The sequence below is a fragment of the Choloepus didactylus genome, chromosome 10, assembly GCF_015220235.1.
Source record: "Choloepus didactylus isolate mChoDid1 chromosome 10, mChoDid1.pri, whole genome shotgun sequence".
NCBI lineage: Eukaryota > Metazoa > Chordata > Mammalia > Pilosa > Megalonychidae > Choloepus > Choloepus didactylus.
Genome location: NC_051316.1, coordinates 39,651,325 through 39,665,809, shown reverse-complemented (window position 1 = coordinate 39,665,809; position 14,485 = coordinate 39,651,325). Strand labels below are relative to the sequence as shown.

The 14,485-nt window shown below is 38.3% G+C and overlaps 1 protein-coding gene across 8 annotated transcripts in view; it reads right to left on the bottom strand.

The window, feature by feature from the left end:
• Positions 1-14,485, bottom strand: part of PRUNE2 (prune homolog 2 with BCH domain) — a 96,511-nt gene that overhangs the window by 22,465 nt on the left and 59,561 nt on the right. For 4 of the 8 annotated variants that reach the window (XM_037797040.1, XM_037797044.1, XM_037797039.1 and 1 more), the window contains exons 5-7: positions 5,987-6,160; positions 3,145-3,153; positions 68-170 (exon numbers count right to left, since the gene is read on the bottom strand). In XM_037797040.1, the coding sequence (XP_037652968.1) occupies positions 68-170; positions 3,145-3,153; positions 5,987-6,160 (286 nt within the window). The other 4 variants (XM_037797042.1, XM_037797041.1, XM_037797047.1 and 1 more) reach the window with 3 other exon arrangements.

Here is a 14,485-nt window from a genome sequence, read left to right as displayed (position 1 = left end):
GTGCTCTATCTGCCATTTTATGCCCACAGACATTAATTCAAAGCACTTTGTCATAAGTATCACTCACAGGAAAAGATTTTCCATGACATAGTGGTAATCCACCCGACTGCTGTCTGGCAGAAAACAGGCGGCAAACACAATGATGGCATTTAGACCGTCCCCATAGTATCCTGGGGGACAAACAAAAAGACATTTGTAACCAATTGAAAGCTCTTACAAGATAATATTTAACCTAACGGATAAATCTGGAAGCCTTGGCAAGTGTGCATGTATAGGTATAATAGATGTATCTTAAAATAAATATTGTGTAGTCTTAACTATATACTTCTATACGTATGTATATAATTATCCTTAGTGGTTAACATGCATGTTAGACAGTCTTTAATCTGCAGTGTAACTATATTTGCCTACACATATATACACATACTTATATTATGGATGATTATATGTGTTGGCCATAGTCATGAGTGGGGTGTATAAACACTCAACCTATCAAAGGACAGGAGGGCAACACTTTTTGACGTACGGGCTTCCAATTTATATAATATTAATTTATATAATTTTTAAAATACCAATCTATAGAGTACTTCTTTCCTTTTATGGCTAAGAAAGAGGTTCTGTGTCATCTTCTTTAGCTCATTTTAGTTTTAGGCTCTGGTTAATTTGGGGGGAAAATTAAGACTAAACTGTAGTATCTTTTCAGACCCACACACTCCCATGACCAGATACTGGTGAATAGATGAGTAAATCACCTTTGATTTCAAGATCACTGGTGCCCTTGCCTATAGTGCCCGTGGGATTCCTGGATTCAACAGGCAGAGCAGAGATACATGGAAAGTTCTGGGCAGGCCTAGAACAACTGAGCTCAGAGCTCAGGGCCCAGCCTCTTAAGAGGCAAACTCAAGAAGGGCCTGATGAAAGCCTTTCTACTTTTTTGAGGAAAACTTGACAACTGCTTCCTACTAGCATGGGGCGAGGGGTACTATTGGAACATAGTGTTGAGAAAAGAGGGATGGGAGAAGCAGGCAAGTGTGGCCACTGAAATTCGTGAGGGTCAAGGAGAATGCAGATATATCCAAGGACATTTTATCCATTTTTGGAAAGCTCTGAAATAATGTTGGCTTTGCCCCATCACTTTTTTAGAGAGAGAGAGAATTTATCTTTATTTTTTTTAAACATTTTTTACTGTAAAATATAGCATATATACAGATATGGGATACCTTTCAAAGTACAGTCTAATAAGTAGTTACAGAGCAAATTTCAAAGTATGTTATGGGTTACAGTTCCACATGCCCCATCTTTTAAGATAACAAGCTCTTGTGTTCCTTGGTAGCTCTCTTTGAAATACATGGCAAGTGTTGGTCAAAGTCCCACAGCGGGGTATGTGGAATCTCACGTGACTTCTATACTTAAGAATGCAAGCAATTAATTTTTTAATATCCCTTTTTAAACATTTGCAATTTCTGTCATATGGCACAGCTCTGGGCTTCCGAATCATTCAATAGGATTTCTTCAAAGCTTTGAGTAGGAGGACAGAACACAGCCTCAAGCCTGATCCAGTCCTCCCAGTACTTGGGTCGGTTTCATTTTTTCAGAATTTTGTCCCTCCTGTTGATTACCCATGGCAGTGAAACACTGGCTGCATACAGATTTGGATGGGCTTAACTTCTGAAAAGCAGTTTAATAAGATGTTCTCAATGAAGATAGAGGGTATGATGCTACTGCAAAAAGATAGGGGAAAAGAGTGAAACCAACTAAAAATATAGCATGATTATGGGTTTCGTGTCTTACTAATTTGAGGTTGTTGTACACAGTGTTTATGCTACATATTTTAGATGTTACCTATGTAAGCATACAGCTAATGCAACACATGTTTGTGAAATAGGCTTGTAATATGTAGGTATGTATCAACTTCTATTTAGAATGCAATATGAAGGAAAATGGCAGGGAGAAATATCTTATAATACAAAAAAATACTTGTTCCACCAAACAATTTTATTTAGTTTCATATCTAAACAGAAATCCAAACAGGATATGGCAATTTAGCTACACTAATCCTAACACCACAAAGATACGTGATTCATACTCCACACAAGGAACACGACTGGGTATATTAAGAGAGATGACAGACATCATGAACCTGACTTAAAAACAAGTAAGAAAGCTTCTTTTCAAAAGCATCTTTCTAAATGTAGCTGTCTGGCTTTAGGGTGCTTGGTGTCTCGGACTTCTTTTTCTATTTCTGGGGACTTCCTTTTCCTAAAGGAAAGAATGGAAAGATGGGTGTCTGTGAACAGTACTTCAGAAGTCATCTTAAACGGAAATTCAGCCCTTTGTGTCAATGCTGTCTGATCTTGTAGTGCTGTGGTGTCTCAAACACTCCAGTTCATTTTAAAAAAGGAATATTTTAGGGACCAGCTTGCCACTTCATGATCACTGTCTAGGTGAGGAATGTCCCTTCTCATAAATTTTACTGAAGTTTACAAAAGAAGATGGCTTTTGTACTTTTGGTAGAGGAGTTGCAGAAAGGGAAGGAGCAAAAGAGAGAGGAAGAGAACAGAAGGAGAGGAAGAGAAAAGAAACATAAAGGGATTTCCATGTGAAAGCGTTCCTCCTAAATCAAGAGCTGGTATCACTGTTGTCAGGATTTTGCAATAGGAATGGCTGGCAGGGTGCAGTAACGAGAATGAACAGGGCCATTGTTTTCTTTGTCTCTCACATATGCCTTCGTGGGGTCAGTTAAACTCTCAATTTCTATTTTAAAGTATGTACCTTACTTGAGTGAAGTTGCTTGCTGGCAATGGCACAATTCACTTGAAGCCTGGCTTTTAAAATTTTTTACTTTATTACACTCTATTCTCAATAAACCTGAGACGCATTTAGGGTGTGTGCTCTGAGGTGCAATGAGTAATCCCACCTGGGTCCTACTGCAACCTATGAAGCAAAGATGCAAACCTTACCTGCGGTGGAATACAGAGGCATGAAAGGGATGCGACACACATTTGCTGGTCAGCAAATGGAATGGAGTGAGAGGGAAAGATGTCACCGCTGCAACCAAAACATACATACACACACACCAGCAAGCAACTCTTCTCCTCATTCTTTCCTGGTTCATTTTTCCATCAACACTGTGGAGAAGATTACCTGAATCTCCTATAATGAAATAAGAGAAGTAAAAAACAAGAAAGGAAACTCCTTGTTACAACTCTTTGGCATGGTTTTCTTTGGTTATTTGAATGTGTTCTTTGCTCCAAATTAAAAAAAAAAAAAGTCAGTCGTGGCCTCAAAGTGACTCACACTATTGGCTGATCAAAGCCACCCACACTCCTCTTTGCTTTTCATGTGAGCAGATGGCAGGGATATTGCTCATGGGTTCAGAGGAGGTGGACACTCACAGGAGATCACCCTCATTTGATGGATGAAGCAATTGAGGCTTGGAGAACTTAAGTAATGTACCCAAGGTCATAGATAGGCAAGTGGCAAAGAAGGGTCTTGAACCCTGATCTTACACGCTTCCACATTGTAAACAGTGCTTCAGGCAATATCTCATATTGATGCCACAAGGATGAAGATTGAATTATTTGGTCAAATACTGCTCTGATGCACCAGGAGTCCCAACTGGTGTGGGCACTGGACAGGACCTGGCTATTTTTGGCAGACTTTGCCTCTCACTTACACAACTCATTTAATCACCCCCAGAATCACAGAACCCTGTCCAGTTGGCACTTTCCTGTTAGCCTGAATGGGGAAACTCCCTCATAGTGAAATGCAAGGACCAAAGCAAGACCTGTGTTCACCATGGAGGGCGGCTTTTTAAATGCTCATCAGAAGCTTGGATGACAGATCCAGTAGGCTGGTAATGAAGGGGGTATTAACTGCTCATCCATAAGGAGTGGTATAAGCTTCAAACACAGAAGGCAAAGCTTTGGTAAGTTCAGAAGTCACATCGGAGCTGTCTTTACCTACAGAGCACAAAGCTGTTCAAGTGTAGGAGCAGGTGGCATCTCGCTAACGTCCAGGGTGGGGGCAGCCAGAGGCAGGTTCATGCGAGCCAGTGTCTGGAGTGGGCCGAGGCGGGGCTGGGAGAGGAAAGACAACCTTCTCTTTTCTCTTTAAAACAAACCAAACAGTCACACAGACAAAAAACAAGCTCACTCTGCAGAAAGGAGAGAAGCGGATGCCAAGGGGAGGAGGTGGCAGGGATGGAGAGCACAAGCAAACTTGGTTAGCCCTGAGGCCCAAAGTAAATTTTCACCAAGACCATGACAGGCAAGAGCAGTGGCTTTTTCTGACCCTCATGTGATGATAAAAATCATTTTCTCTTGATTTGGGCAACAGGCTGATGGGCTCAACCTGCCTACCCAAGCCACTTGATTTCACTGTGGCTGAAAGAACAAGTAGGTGGGTCTCACAGTAGCAAGAGAGAATTTGGCCTTAAGACAACTGCAAAACAGTGCACCTGCCACTTTCCAACAAGGGATCTCTGTATTTAAGAACTGAGGGGTGGAAAGGGCTATAGGGATGATCACTGGGTGACTTTGACTTACTTCGACAGACTTTTCTACCTCTTTTGAACTTTTTAGGATGAACTCAGCATACTTTTATCATCAGCCTTTGGTTTTGTTTTGTTTTGTTTTGTTTAAAGCTATCTCCAAAAGAGCAAACTATCCAAAAAATGCCTGACGGGTGGCACAAAGGAGATATGGGTCTTCTAGGGAGATTTAGATAATGTTCAGATTGCAGTTTTCATAAAAAGAACAAAAAGGCTGACTCTGGCCAGTTGTCTGTCACTTTAAACGGCTCCTTCACTTTCAGCAAGCTTAGACCTAACCTCTTGCCAAAGGGCTTTGGGAAAGGCTGCCCACAGCAGCTTTAACTGGGCATTTATCATTTCAGGTCAAATAGTGAGGCAATAAAAAAGGAATGGGGCATGCCCAGGTCACCAGTAGGCATTTCCCTTCATTATCCTGGTCTGGTTCCCTGGGGATCCTGTTACTCCCATGGGGTAACAGCACATGATATAGAAGGCGAAAAGCCTGCTGGTAGCAGGCATCTCGATAGAAATAACAAAATGTTCTTCTGCTCGTTAGAAAGCAAAAGTTACAAGTTTAATGCAGTGGCAAGAGGCCTATTTCCTTGTCCTCATTAAAGAAGAGAGAATTTAGAGAACAATGACTGCCTTGTCAGCTTAAGAGTTTTTTTCAAGAACAGCTGGATGGTTAGGGTGGGGATGCAGGACTGCAGGAAATAAAATGCATGCAGCAGAAAAGTCAAGAAGCTGTTATGTTTTCTGAAGTCGACAATGTTAAATGTGTTGCTTGTGCACAGTTGACTTTTTCTGAATTCCAGATTAATCAAGGCTACATATGCTCCTGGAGAAAGCATTGGAAAAACAAAGTAGAGCTTTTCTCTCTCCCCTGTCTCTCACCAAGAAGTTGGAGGCTTTGGCTGGGAGGGGCACTTGCCAGTCAAAGATTTACAGTAGTTTACAGAAAAGCAAATTTCAGGTAGGGGAAAAAATTGTCAGGCTGAATCTACAAAGATTTCCTAGAGCTTCTGAAGAGGATTCAAAAGACTGTTTGTAATTAGAAGGACCTCTGGTATAACAATCTTCCTACAAGCCATGTTATTACTCTAGAAACATTCAGTTAACTCTTACCAACTGATAATGAATTCCAAACAGATGTTAAATTGGATGACTATGGCTCTCAGGAAATTTGCACAGATTATAGTTATGAGATAGGTGGTGTGAAAAGCATTTTTCCAATGGGAAGTTATTTTTGCATAGTAGGCTTTCAACTGTTTACTGAATTGAGTATGAAGCAATATACTTAGCTCTACTTGTCCCTGTGAATACTGACTGCAGAAAAGGGATATTGGGATGTCATGCTACAGAAAATCCTAGTTTTGTTTTCTGAAAAAAAAAAAAAAAAGAATATGGCTACCCCCTTTCCCCGTCTGCAGGATTCACAAAGGGCCTGACTACCTCCGTGAGAAATGACTTTTCTGTAGGGCTCGATGACCTTCATATCAATCCGCTGCTCCTGTTCTCCAATCACCACCGTCCGCCACAGCTTGTTGTCCTCCCGCTCCTCTTCCGCCGTATATTCTGGAATAGACTCGGACTCTTGGCCAGAATCTCTGTTGGTTGTAGGATCCTCTGGAAACGAAGCAGAGCGCAGGGCTGAAGGAGCAAGACCTCCGACTTAACCTCACAGAGCTCTCTTGTTTAGTCCAACCTGTATAAGGCTTAACACCGTCCTGACCACATAACAAGACACCCAGTGAAATCTTATTTATTGGCTGATTGATCAATTCAAAGGCCAAGCTGAGGGTGGGGATAGGGGCAGGGCTAGTGCTATCATGTGTTATCTGTAGTTCAGTGGTATTTAGGACAATACCCACTCAATGTTAATTATGCAGGTTAAAGACTGGAGGTATTTCTGATGGGGTGAAGGGCTAATTAACTGGCCCAGATAATCTTGGTTTCCTTGGGCCATGTCTCTTGGCCTGTCCTGAGTGTCTGAGTCTTTCGGGGGCCCTTGGCTTGATGTCTTGAGGTTACTGCCAGCCTAGATCCATGCTCTAAGATTCTTACAACAGGATTGGGCCCCCTTCCCTACTGGGAACACAGCAGGATATAAATTTGATGTTACTTCCTATGGATTCTATCTCTAAAATATGCTACCAAAAGATTTTGCAGTAAGGGGGAAACAACTTTGTAGATCAGAAATGCTGCATGGTCAAAAATTCACAAGGCTTCTAAATTTGTGGGTGCTCAAGGCATTATAAAAGCTCGCTGAGCATTCTTTGGGGAGAAATTTACTACCCACTCTTGTACATCCGAAAAAAACACCCATTTTTAGTTTTTTCAAAAAGAGATGGTAGCAATTGTTTCTATTTTTACTCGAAGTAATACTAAAGCTTAAAATGGTAATTCTTTGTAAGTATAAGTCATTAGAAGGAAATGATTATTTTTAACCTTCACAGTAATCCTGTCAGTATCATTCTTATTTTTCCATTCATGGGAAGGACTTGTGCATTTACACTGTACTATACTTGTATTCCTTTTTTGGCCCTTTTGATAATAATAATAGCAATCATTTATTAAGTATCTACCATGTACAGGCACAGGCATATTACTGCCAGTGGTATAATGGACAATATACACATGTATATGGTATAATGGACAATATACACATGTATAATCTGACTCCAAAGAACTTTGTCTCAGATCGCAGAGTTAGTAAGCAAATATAGTAAAAACCCTTACATTTTCCACTCTTCTAAACTAAGTTACCATATGGTACCTTGAATGTGTGATTGTTTCATTCTCATTTATTTTATTACAGAGACTTTGGGCTAAGAAACTGTGTCTAAATCATTTTTAATATGCACTACCACCCACCCACTCCACACTTAGCTGGGAAACCTGCACGGAGCAGGCAAACAATAAAAACTGGGAGGATGAGAGGGTAAGTAAAGAAAGTTTGGACAGGTTACTGGAAAGAGAGGTAATCTGTAAGGGAGCCACAACAAAGCCAGTATAATTACAGAAGATTCTGCAATTATACATGCAATAGTGTCTAATTACCTATGACTTAGAAAAGCAAAATGAAGTTCAGCGGGGAAGCAATCCTAGCGACAGCTAACACCAGGTACAGACCCTTGCCTCACTCTTGCTTTCGCTGCATTCTCACCAGCTCTGGGCAACTAAGGACACAGAGACACAATCTTTGGCTTCAAATCAAGCTCTGCCTCACTTGGGCAAATCCATCCAGCTGCATTGGACTTCCTGTCACGAATCGCTTCCTGCTTCTCCCTTCCTACTTGGGTTAGGGGCCTTGTAGGCTAATCCTAGCTTCTTTCTGGGACCTTGTCCCCCATCTGGGCTCTCCTCCCTTGGAACTCTAGGCTCTGATGTGGGTTTGTCTTCGGATGCTTCTGTAGACACAGGCCCTTCCCTGTGATCAACTCACTATCCATCAACCCTTTTTGGGATAACCCACCTCATCAGGTTTGTACTCTCTGACTTGCCCTAGCTTGACCTCGGTGATCTGTATGGGGTAGGGAGTGAGGGTTGTTTTGTTTTGTTTTCTGCATGCTTTTATTGAGGCTGCTATTTAAAAAAAAAATAATTGTGTAACAGATTCTTTTATCTGGCTATAAAAGTAAAACACCCTAGTGAAAGTGCAAGCAATAGAGAAATTGGTAATGAAATCAGCAAAGACCCACATGCTACTCTCACTCATTGCTGTTTGATGTACCTTCTTCTTCCTATGCACATATGTATACACATTTTTCTTCAAAAAGTATAATTATTTCATATATTCTAAACATTATTATTCTGTATATTCTATACATTCTGTAATACAACTTGCTTTTATCAACAATATAGCATAGGCTTCTTTAGGTCTCAGTAAATATAAATCCTGCTCATTTAAAAAAGTTGCCCTAGAAGATTCCATTTTATTGATGTCTTCTAATTTATCAATCCCATAGTGATGGAAATATAATTTTATTCCATTTTGTTGCTGATGTTATTCCTTATAAAGAATTGGCTTCACTAAGTATCTTTGTATAGGTGTCTCACCTCATTTGTGCACATACTGCTACAGGGTAAATTCCCAGCAATGGATTGCTGGGTCAGTGGGAATAAGCATTTAACATTTTTATGGTCATTTTCCTGCCCTTAAACATGTCACACCAAGATGTGTGAGTGCCTGTTTTTATACACTGTCAAAACACCGGCAGTTATCAAAGTTTTTAACCCCTGACAATTTAAGGTAAAATTTATCTCGTTGTTTTTATCTGGATTTCTTTAATTAATAATGAAAGTGAGAATTTAAAACTGTTGGCTATTTATATTTCTCTTACTGAAAACACGATACCTTTTCAATCCTTTGCATACTGTGGTCCTAATTGATATTTGGTTTTCTATAGACAGAACTTCGTCATGTGTTGCAACTTTTTTTCTGACTTGAGCTTAACTTTTAAATTTATACAAATTTTTTGCCAAATATAAATTTAATACTTTTATAGCATTGAATCTATTAATTTTTCTTCATATTTTTTGATTATGGTATCATAGTAAGAAAGTACATCCTTGCCTTAACATTATATATGTCCATATACACATAAATATTTTCCTACTGTTTCTTAAAAAAAAAGATTATTACTCATTTTGGTACAAGTTTCTGGCTAGACCTTTTAATGAAGTTATTATTCCTAATGATTCAGAGAGTTGGAGCTGGGAAGTTGTTGGGGCTCCTTCTCCTTTCACCACCTCTTCTGATGGAACCAAATGGGGGAAAAAGTTATTTAAGAACTGGGGGTACGGTAAGTTCTCTTAATGTTAACATCTATGGAAGTTAACAATACAAACTAGTAAGAGGTCCAGCTTTACTTATTCCCTTGAATTAGCACTACCCTCCTGATCTTAATAATTCTTCTCCTGTACCTATAAATTACTACTCCTCCTTTCAAACATCATTTCACCATTATTTTCAAAAATTTCAGAATTCATTTATCTCACTATCCTCAGGCCCTCCAAATTTAATTTTTGGTCCCATGGCCTCTTCACTAAGAAATGCTGGATACTCTGTCTCCTTTTCTTAATGACAAGCTTTTCTCCTTGACAACTGTTGAAGTCAATTAAGCCTTGGGCATACAGGGAGAAATCAAGTCGAAAATTCTCTTTTGTCTTTTGTTAGATGACTTAGCATACAAGCTCATGAATGTCCTGTGCCACACGATCACAGTGGGGGATCCCACTGTTGGTGTTCATTAAGGATTGACTAGCGATGACATCAGCTGTGGCCTTCCAGAAGGGCCATATATTTGTGAAAGGTGACTAGCTTTCTATATCACCACCTTTCATTTGTAATATGGATACCCTTAGAAGACATTATGTTTGAGGTTTTTCTTGTTAGAGAAAGGAAATCCTATATACAGTTAAGGAGTTTTTAAAATTCCTTTGGTGAAAAAGCACAGACAGGCAGTTAATTTGAGTATAAAATCTCAGCATAAAAAAACAAATCATCCTTTCAGACAACACCCTTATGGTATGAAGTTGCCTGAGGGTAAAATAAAATAAGCTTAACACTTTATTAGTTTGCACACAGAGTTAAAACATAGAATTGGTTTTATAAGCTGGTTGCCTATAGGTTGTGAAAATAATGGTAGACAGTAGATAAATAAGTTGAAGTGACTCCTGATTATCTGGAAATAAAGCTATGGTGCATTATTCATATAGAAAACTGTCATCAGAAGTTAGTTTTAAGAAAACGTAGCTTAAATGAGGTCACTAAACATCACTTGGGAGCCTATGAAGGAAAAACATTGGCGCATGTGCGTGTTAACAGTTCTTGCAACATTCTTATCAGAAACATTCAGGCAAAAATTCTTTTTTCCATTTCCCTTATGATATGCCTTTCCTGAGATCTGAATTATGATAAAAATAACTTTACAGCTGGTTTGGAAAACAGAAATAAGTCATCATTTTCTTCTGACCCTTGGATATTTTTATGTTTCTAGGATTAGTTTTACAAAGCATTATAACAAACCCTGGTTTTCCTTAAAGTGTAAAAATGGCCTCCTAAGTCCTTCAGTGTCTGCATATTTCTGATATCATTGGCACTTTGTAAATATCAAAGGAAATCAAGCCTAAATTATAGTTCTCAACTGTTTGGACACAACTCTTAAAAAAACACTGTTTGGAAGCCAAGACCAATTTAATATTTTTGGATAATGAAATTCAAAATTTTTCCAAAGGCAAAATCTCATTTTGGGCAAAATCCTGGCCAAGGTGTTTGGTAATCAGTTACTGAATAAAATAGGCAAACGGCATGAAAGTCCTTCTGGCATCTGGTGAAGTAAGCATCCTTCAGTCATGAAAAATGGCTGGATAAAAGGAAAGGTGATGATTTGCCATTTCAAAAACTGAACTGAAAAGTGAATTGAAGTTGCACAAGTAACATTATCATTAAAAATCCAGTATATGGCTAATAAATATTTCTTTTTGAAAATGATAAAATTAAGAGTTTAGGTCTTCTAAACAATCTTTCTGGATAGAGTGAGAACACCTTAAAATTCTGATTATATGGTAAATTATTGGTGCTGGATTTATTTCCAATCACTTGAATTGCAAAAATGTACATTTATAAAGAAAAGAGTAAAAGAAACACCGAGAAATTTAAAGACTCATAGAGGGAATTGGAACCCTAAATTATGTTAATAATTGCCAGAGCCACACAACTGAAAATTTAACTGCTCTTCCATCTTTTTTTCCTCTTCTCCTAAAGTAGAGGGATTGTGTAGAGTTTGATGGCAACTGACCAGTGGTTCTCAATCTGGGTCGTGCTGTCACCTAATGGTATTTGAGAATCCTGGGGCAGAGGACATATTTTTGGTTGTCATAGTGACCGGGGTGCATTTGGTGCCCAGTGCCAGGTATGGTAATGCCTTGCATGCCAGGGAGGGTACCACACAACAAAGAATTCCATCTGCAATGCCAATAGCACTGTCCCTTCCCCGTGGAGAAACTTGCTAAGGCTGGCAGTTTTAGAGTTCCACATCTAATCAATTATCCCCCCTTGACAAAATGACCCAAGTCATAAGAGGCATTTTCAGATTTACAACTACTGTATTCATATGAATTTTGTAGGATTGTGGCATTTATCTGAAATCACCAGTTGTGGAAATGGTTTCCTTCCCCTTAAGAATGCTGATGGAAACAGGCTAAATGCATCTTAGGTCACTCTCCTATTACGTCGATTCCACAATAAATAAAAAATAAAAGCTTCGCCGAGGTAGCTACAGTTCTGCAAAGTAGCCAGGTTAAATTGAAAAGCCCCTTTTGGTAATAGTACCTTTTTTTAAGCAAAATCACATTTTAATATTTTACATGAATAACACCAGCGGGAAGGGGTTAAAAGAATACTTTAACATGCTTATTGCTGAAGCTCTGGACATGCGGACATGCTAGGGCTGTTTTTTAGCCTGAGATTTTTAACATGTACTGGATTTTTTTAAGACTTTCACACCAGTTAAGGTATCAAATCTGATCCGCATTAAAATCAAGAAATTTGTGATTGTTGGGAGAGATCTGGAATAATTCTCATAGCATTACTATGTACATAACTTTGATTTTTAAAGTTTTGATTAGAATAGCAAAAGTTTTATGAAATATCATTTTAAAATTTATTCTGAGTTAAATATTGATGCATTTTTTGAATTTTGATACAGTAGACTTCGTTGCAGCCTTCTGAAACTAGTAGTCTCACTGCATCACACATATAAGAGCACAATTTTTCTATACCCAGGTACCTTTTGCTGTTTTCGAATGGCTATTATCTTGTTTAGATTTTAAGCATTGCCAGAGAGAAGAATCTGTTCTATTCTTTTTATTGTAGCACAGCCTGATAGCTCTAGATGCAGCCTTTACTGTGATGAAAAAATGAGTGTCTACCAGGGAAATTGGAGAATCAGACGTGTTTTCTAAGATTCCAACTTAGTTTGCACTCTATTGCCTATGAGGAAGTTTATGGCATGTGATTATTTTACTTTAAAACAAGAGTTCCAAGCACCTGCATTAATTGTTTTATGTTATGTGCAGAATAGTATATCTTTTAATGTCAGATACAATACCCTGCACATACTGCTTTTGCACTCTTTCAAATATTTTGTACTAAATAATAAAAAATATTTATATTAAGAGTGTGAGTTTTGAAGAGATGGCATCATCACCTTATTGTGTGTTTTTTTTTTTAACAAAAACTTTTTCTCAATGATTCTATTGCAGTGTTATTCTGAGCAAGTGCTTTGCTAAATATCTTGTATAATGTCTGAATGGAAGATGAAATTTTACTCTTGTGTGGTAAGCTATTGACTTCATAGTTGGAATCTGATATTCCAGCATGAACTCTGCAATGTATTCAGAAATCCAAGTTGGTATCATACATTTCATCTTGATGTGAACTTTTCTTTGCTTTCCTTTGTTCTAAGACTCCATTTCGCAATAAGCATTTTGACAGTATAAAACAAAAAAAAAGGAAATGTGATGGTGAAGGTAGGCTATCAGGTTAGGGTTCAGATATATTAGTCTATTTTAATAAAAGACCCTCTCCTTTTCATTGTAAGTAAATTTGTAGGAAAGCAGCCTGGACCAGGGGTAGAGGGCACCAACTCTGGGTTTGCATGCTAAGCTGTGTGACCTTAAGGAAATCACTTTTAACCTCTCTGTAGTCTCATCCATAAAAGGGGATAAACATAATATCCATCTCACAGAGTTGATGTGAGGATTAAATTAGCTGATATTTATAAGGCACTTAGAATGGATCACAGCACATAGTAAGCTCTGTGAAGTGTCCATTAAATAAAACAAATAACCAACCAAATACTTTTGAACAACTGTACCTTAAACACTCTAATTTTGTTTTGAATGTAAATGCCTAATTCAAAATACTCACATGAGAAACCCAAAAAAACTTGCAGTTTTCAAGCATCTATTTCACACTTCAGGACTAAAATGCATTTATATCCCATGACTCTTACACAGTTATCTATGCCTACATGCTTACAAAATACAGATATTCAGATGTACTTTGTTTCCAACGTTTAATTTTTGTTTAAAACAGGGTCTGAACATATATCCTTCATTTGAAAATCAAGTTAGACTTTAAAATTCAACTTACATTAAAATTCTGTCATTTGAGTTTTAAGACCTAAAAGTAGGGTTGTGGTTGTTAAAATGGTTCTTTCAATGTAACTGTGTCAACTAAATAAAAAGAACTATGTCAGCAAGCGACAGCTTTAATTACCAGTTTGTTTAGCCACCGCCGCTTTGCTTGGCAGTTTTACTGTTTATAAAAATAAAAGGTTCAAGCGTGGTGTGACACAGCTCTCCAAGGCAACAGAGATATGCAGGAGGACAAGAGGGAGGAACCAGCAGGTCATGCCACAGCTGGCTCCTGTGGGATTTTAAGTCAAGGCACAATTCCTATATATGAGAATATATTAGCAGGAAAAGGTCTGGGACAGCTGGGGTGGCTTGGTGGCTGGAGCAGCCAGAGCAACTGGTAGTGGTGGAGTAGCTGGGGAAGACACCCTGGGTTGGCAGAAAATCAAGACCTTTCATCTCCAATTAGATACTCAAACTACAAGGCTAAATACCCAGATAACTAGAGAACATGATAAAAATGCAATATAAAATCTCTACTTAAACATAATAAAAGACAGAACAAGTAGTTTAATCACTTCTGTTTTTTTACTTGAAAAAAATTAAGTGATAAGGTAAAAGTAGTGTTTGAATTTGCGCTGGTCATGGTTATGGCCCCAATGGCTGAATAACCATTGATTGAATTAATGAGCTAATTTATGAATGTCCTACTCTCCTAATAATTTTCTCTTAGAAGAGAAATTGCTGGAATTAGCTTGGCTCTAAAAGTCAGGGCATCATTTAATTGTGGCATTGCTTTTTAAGACT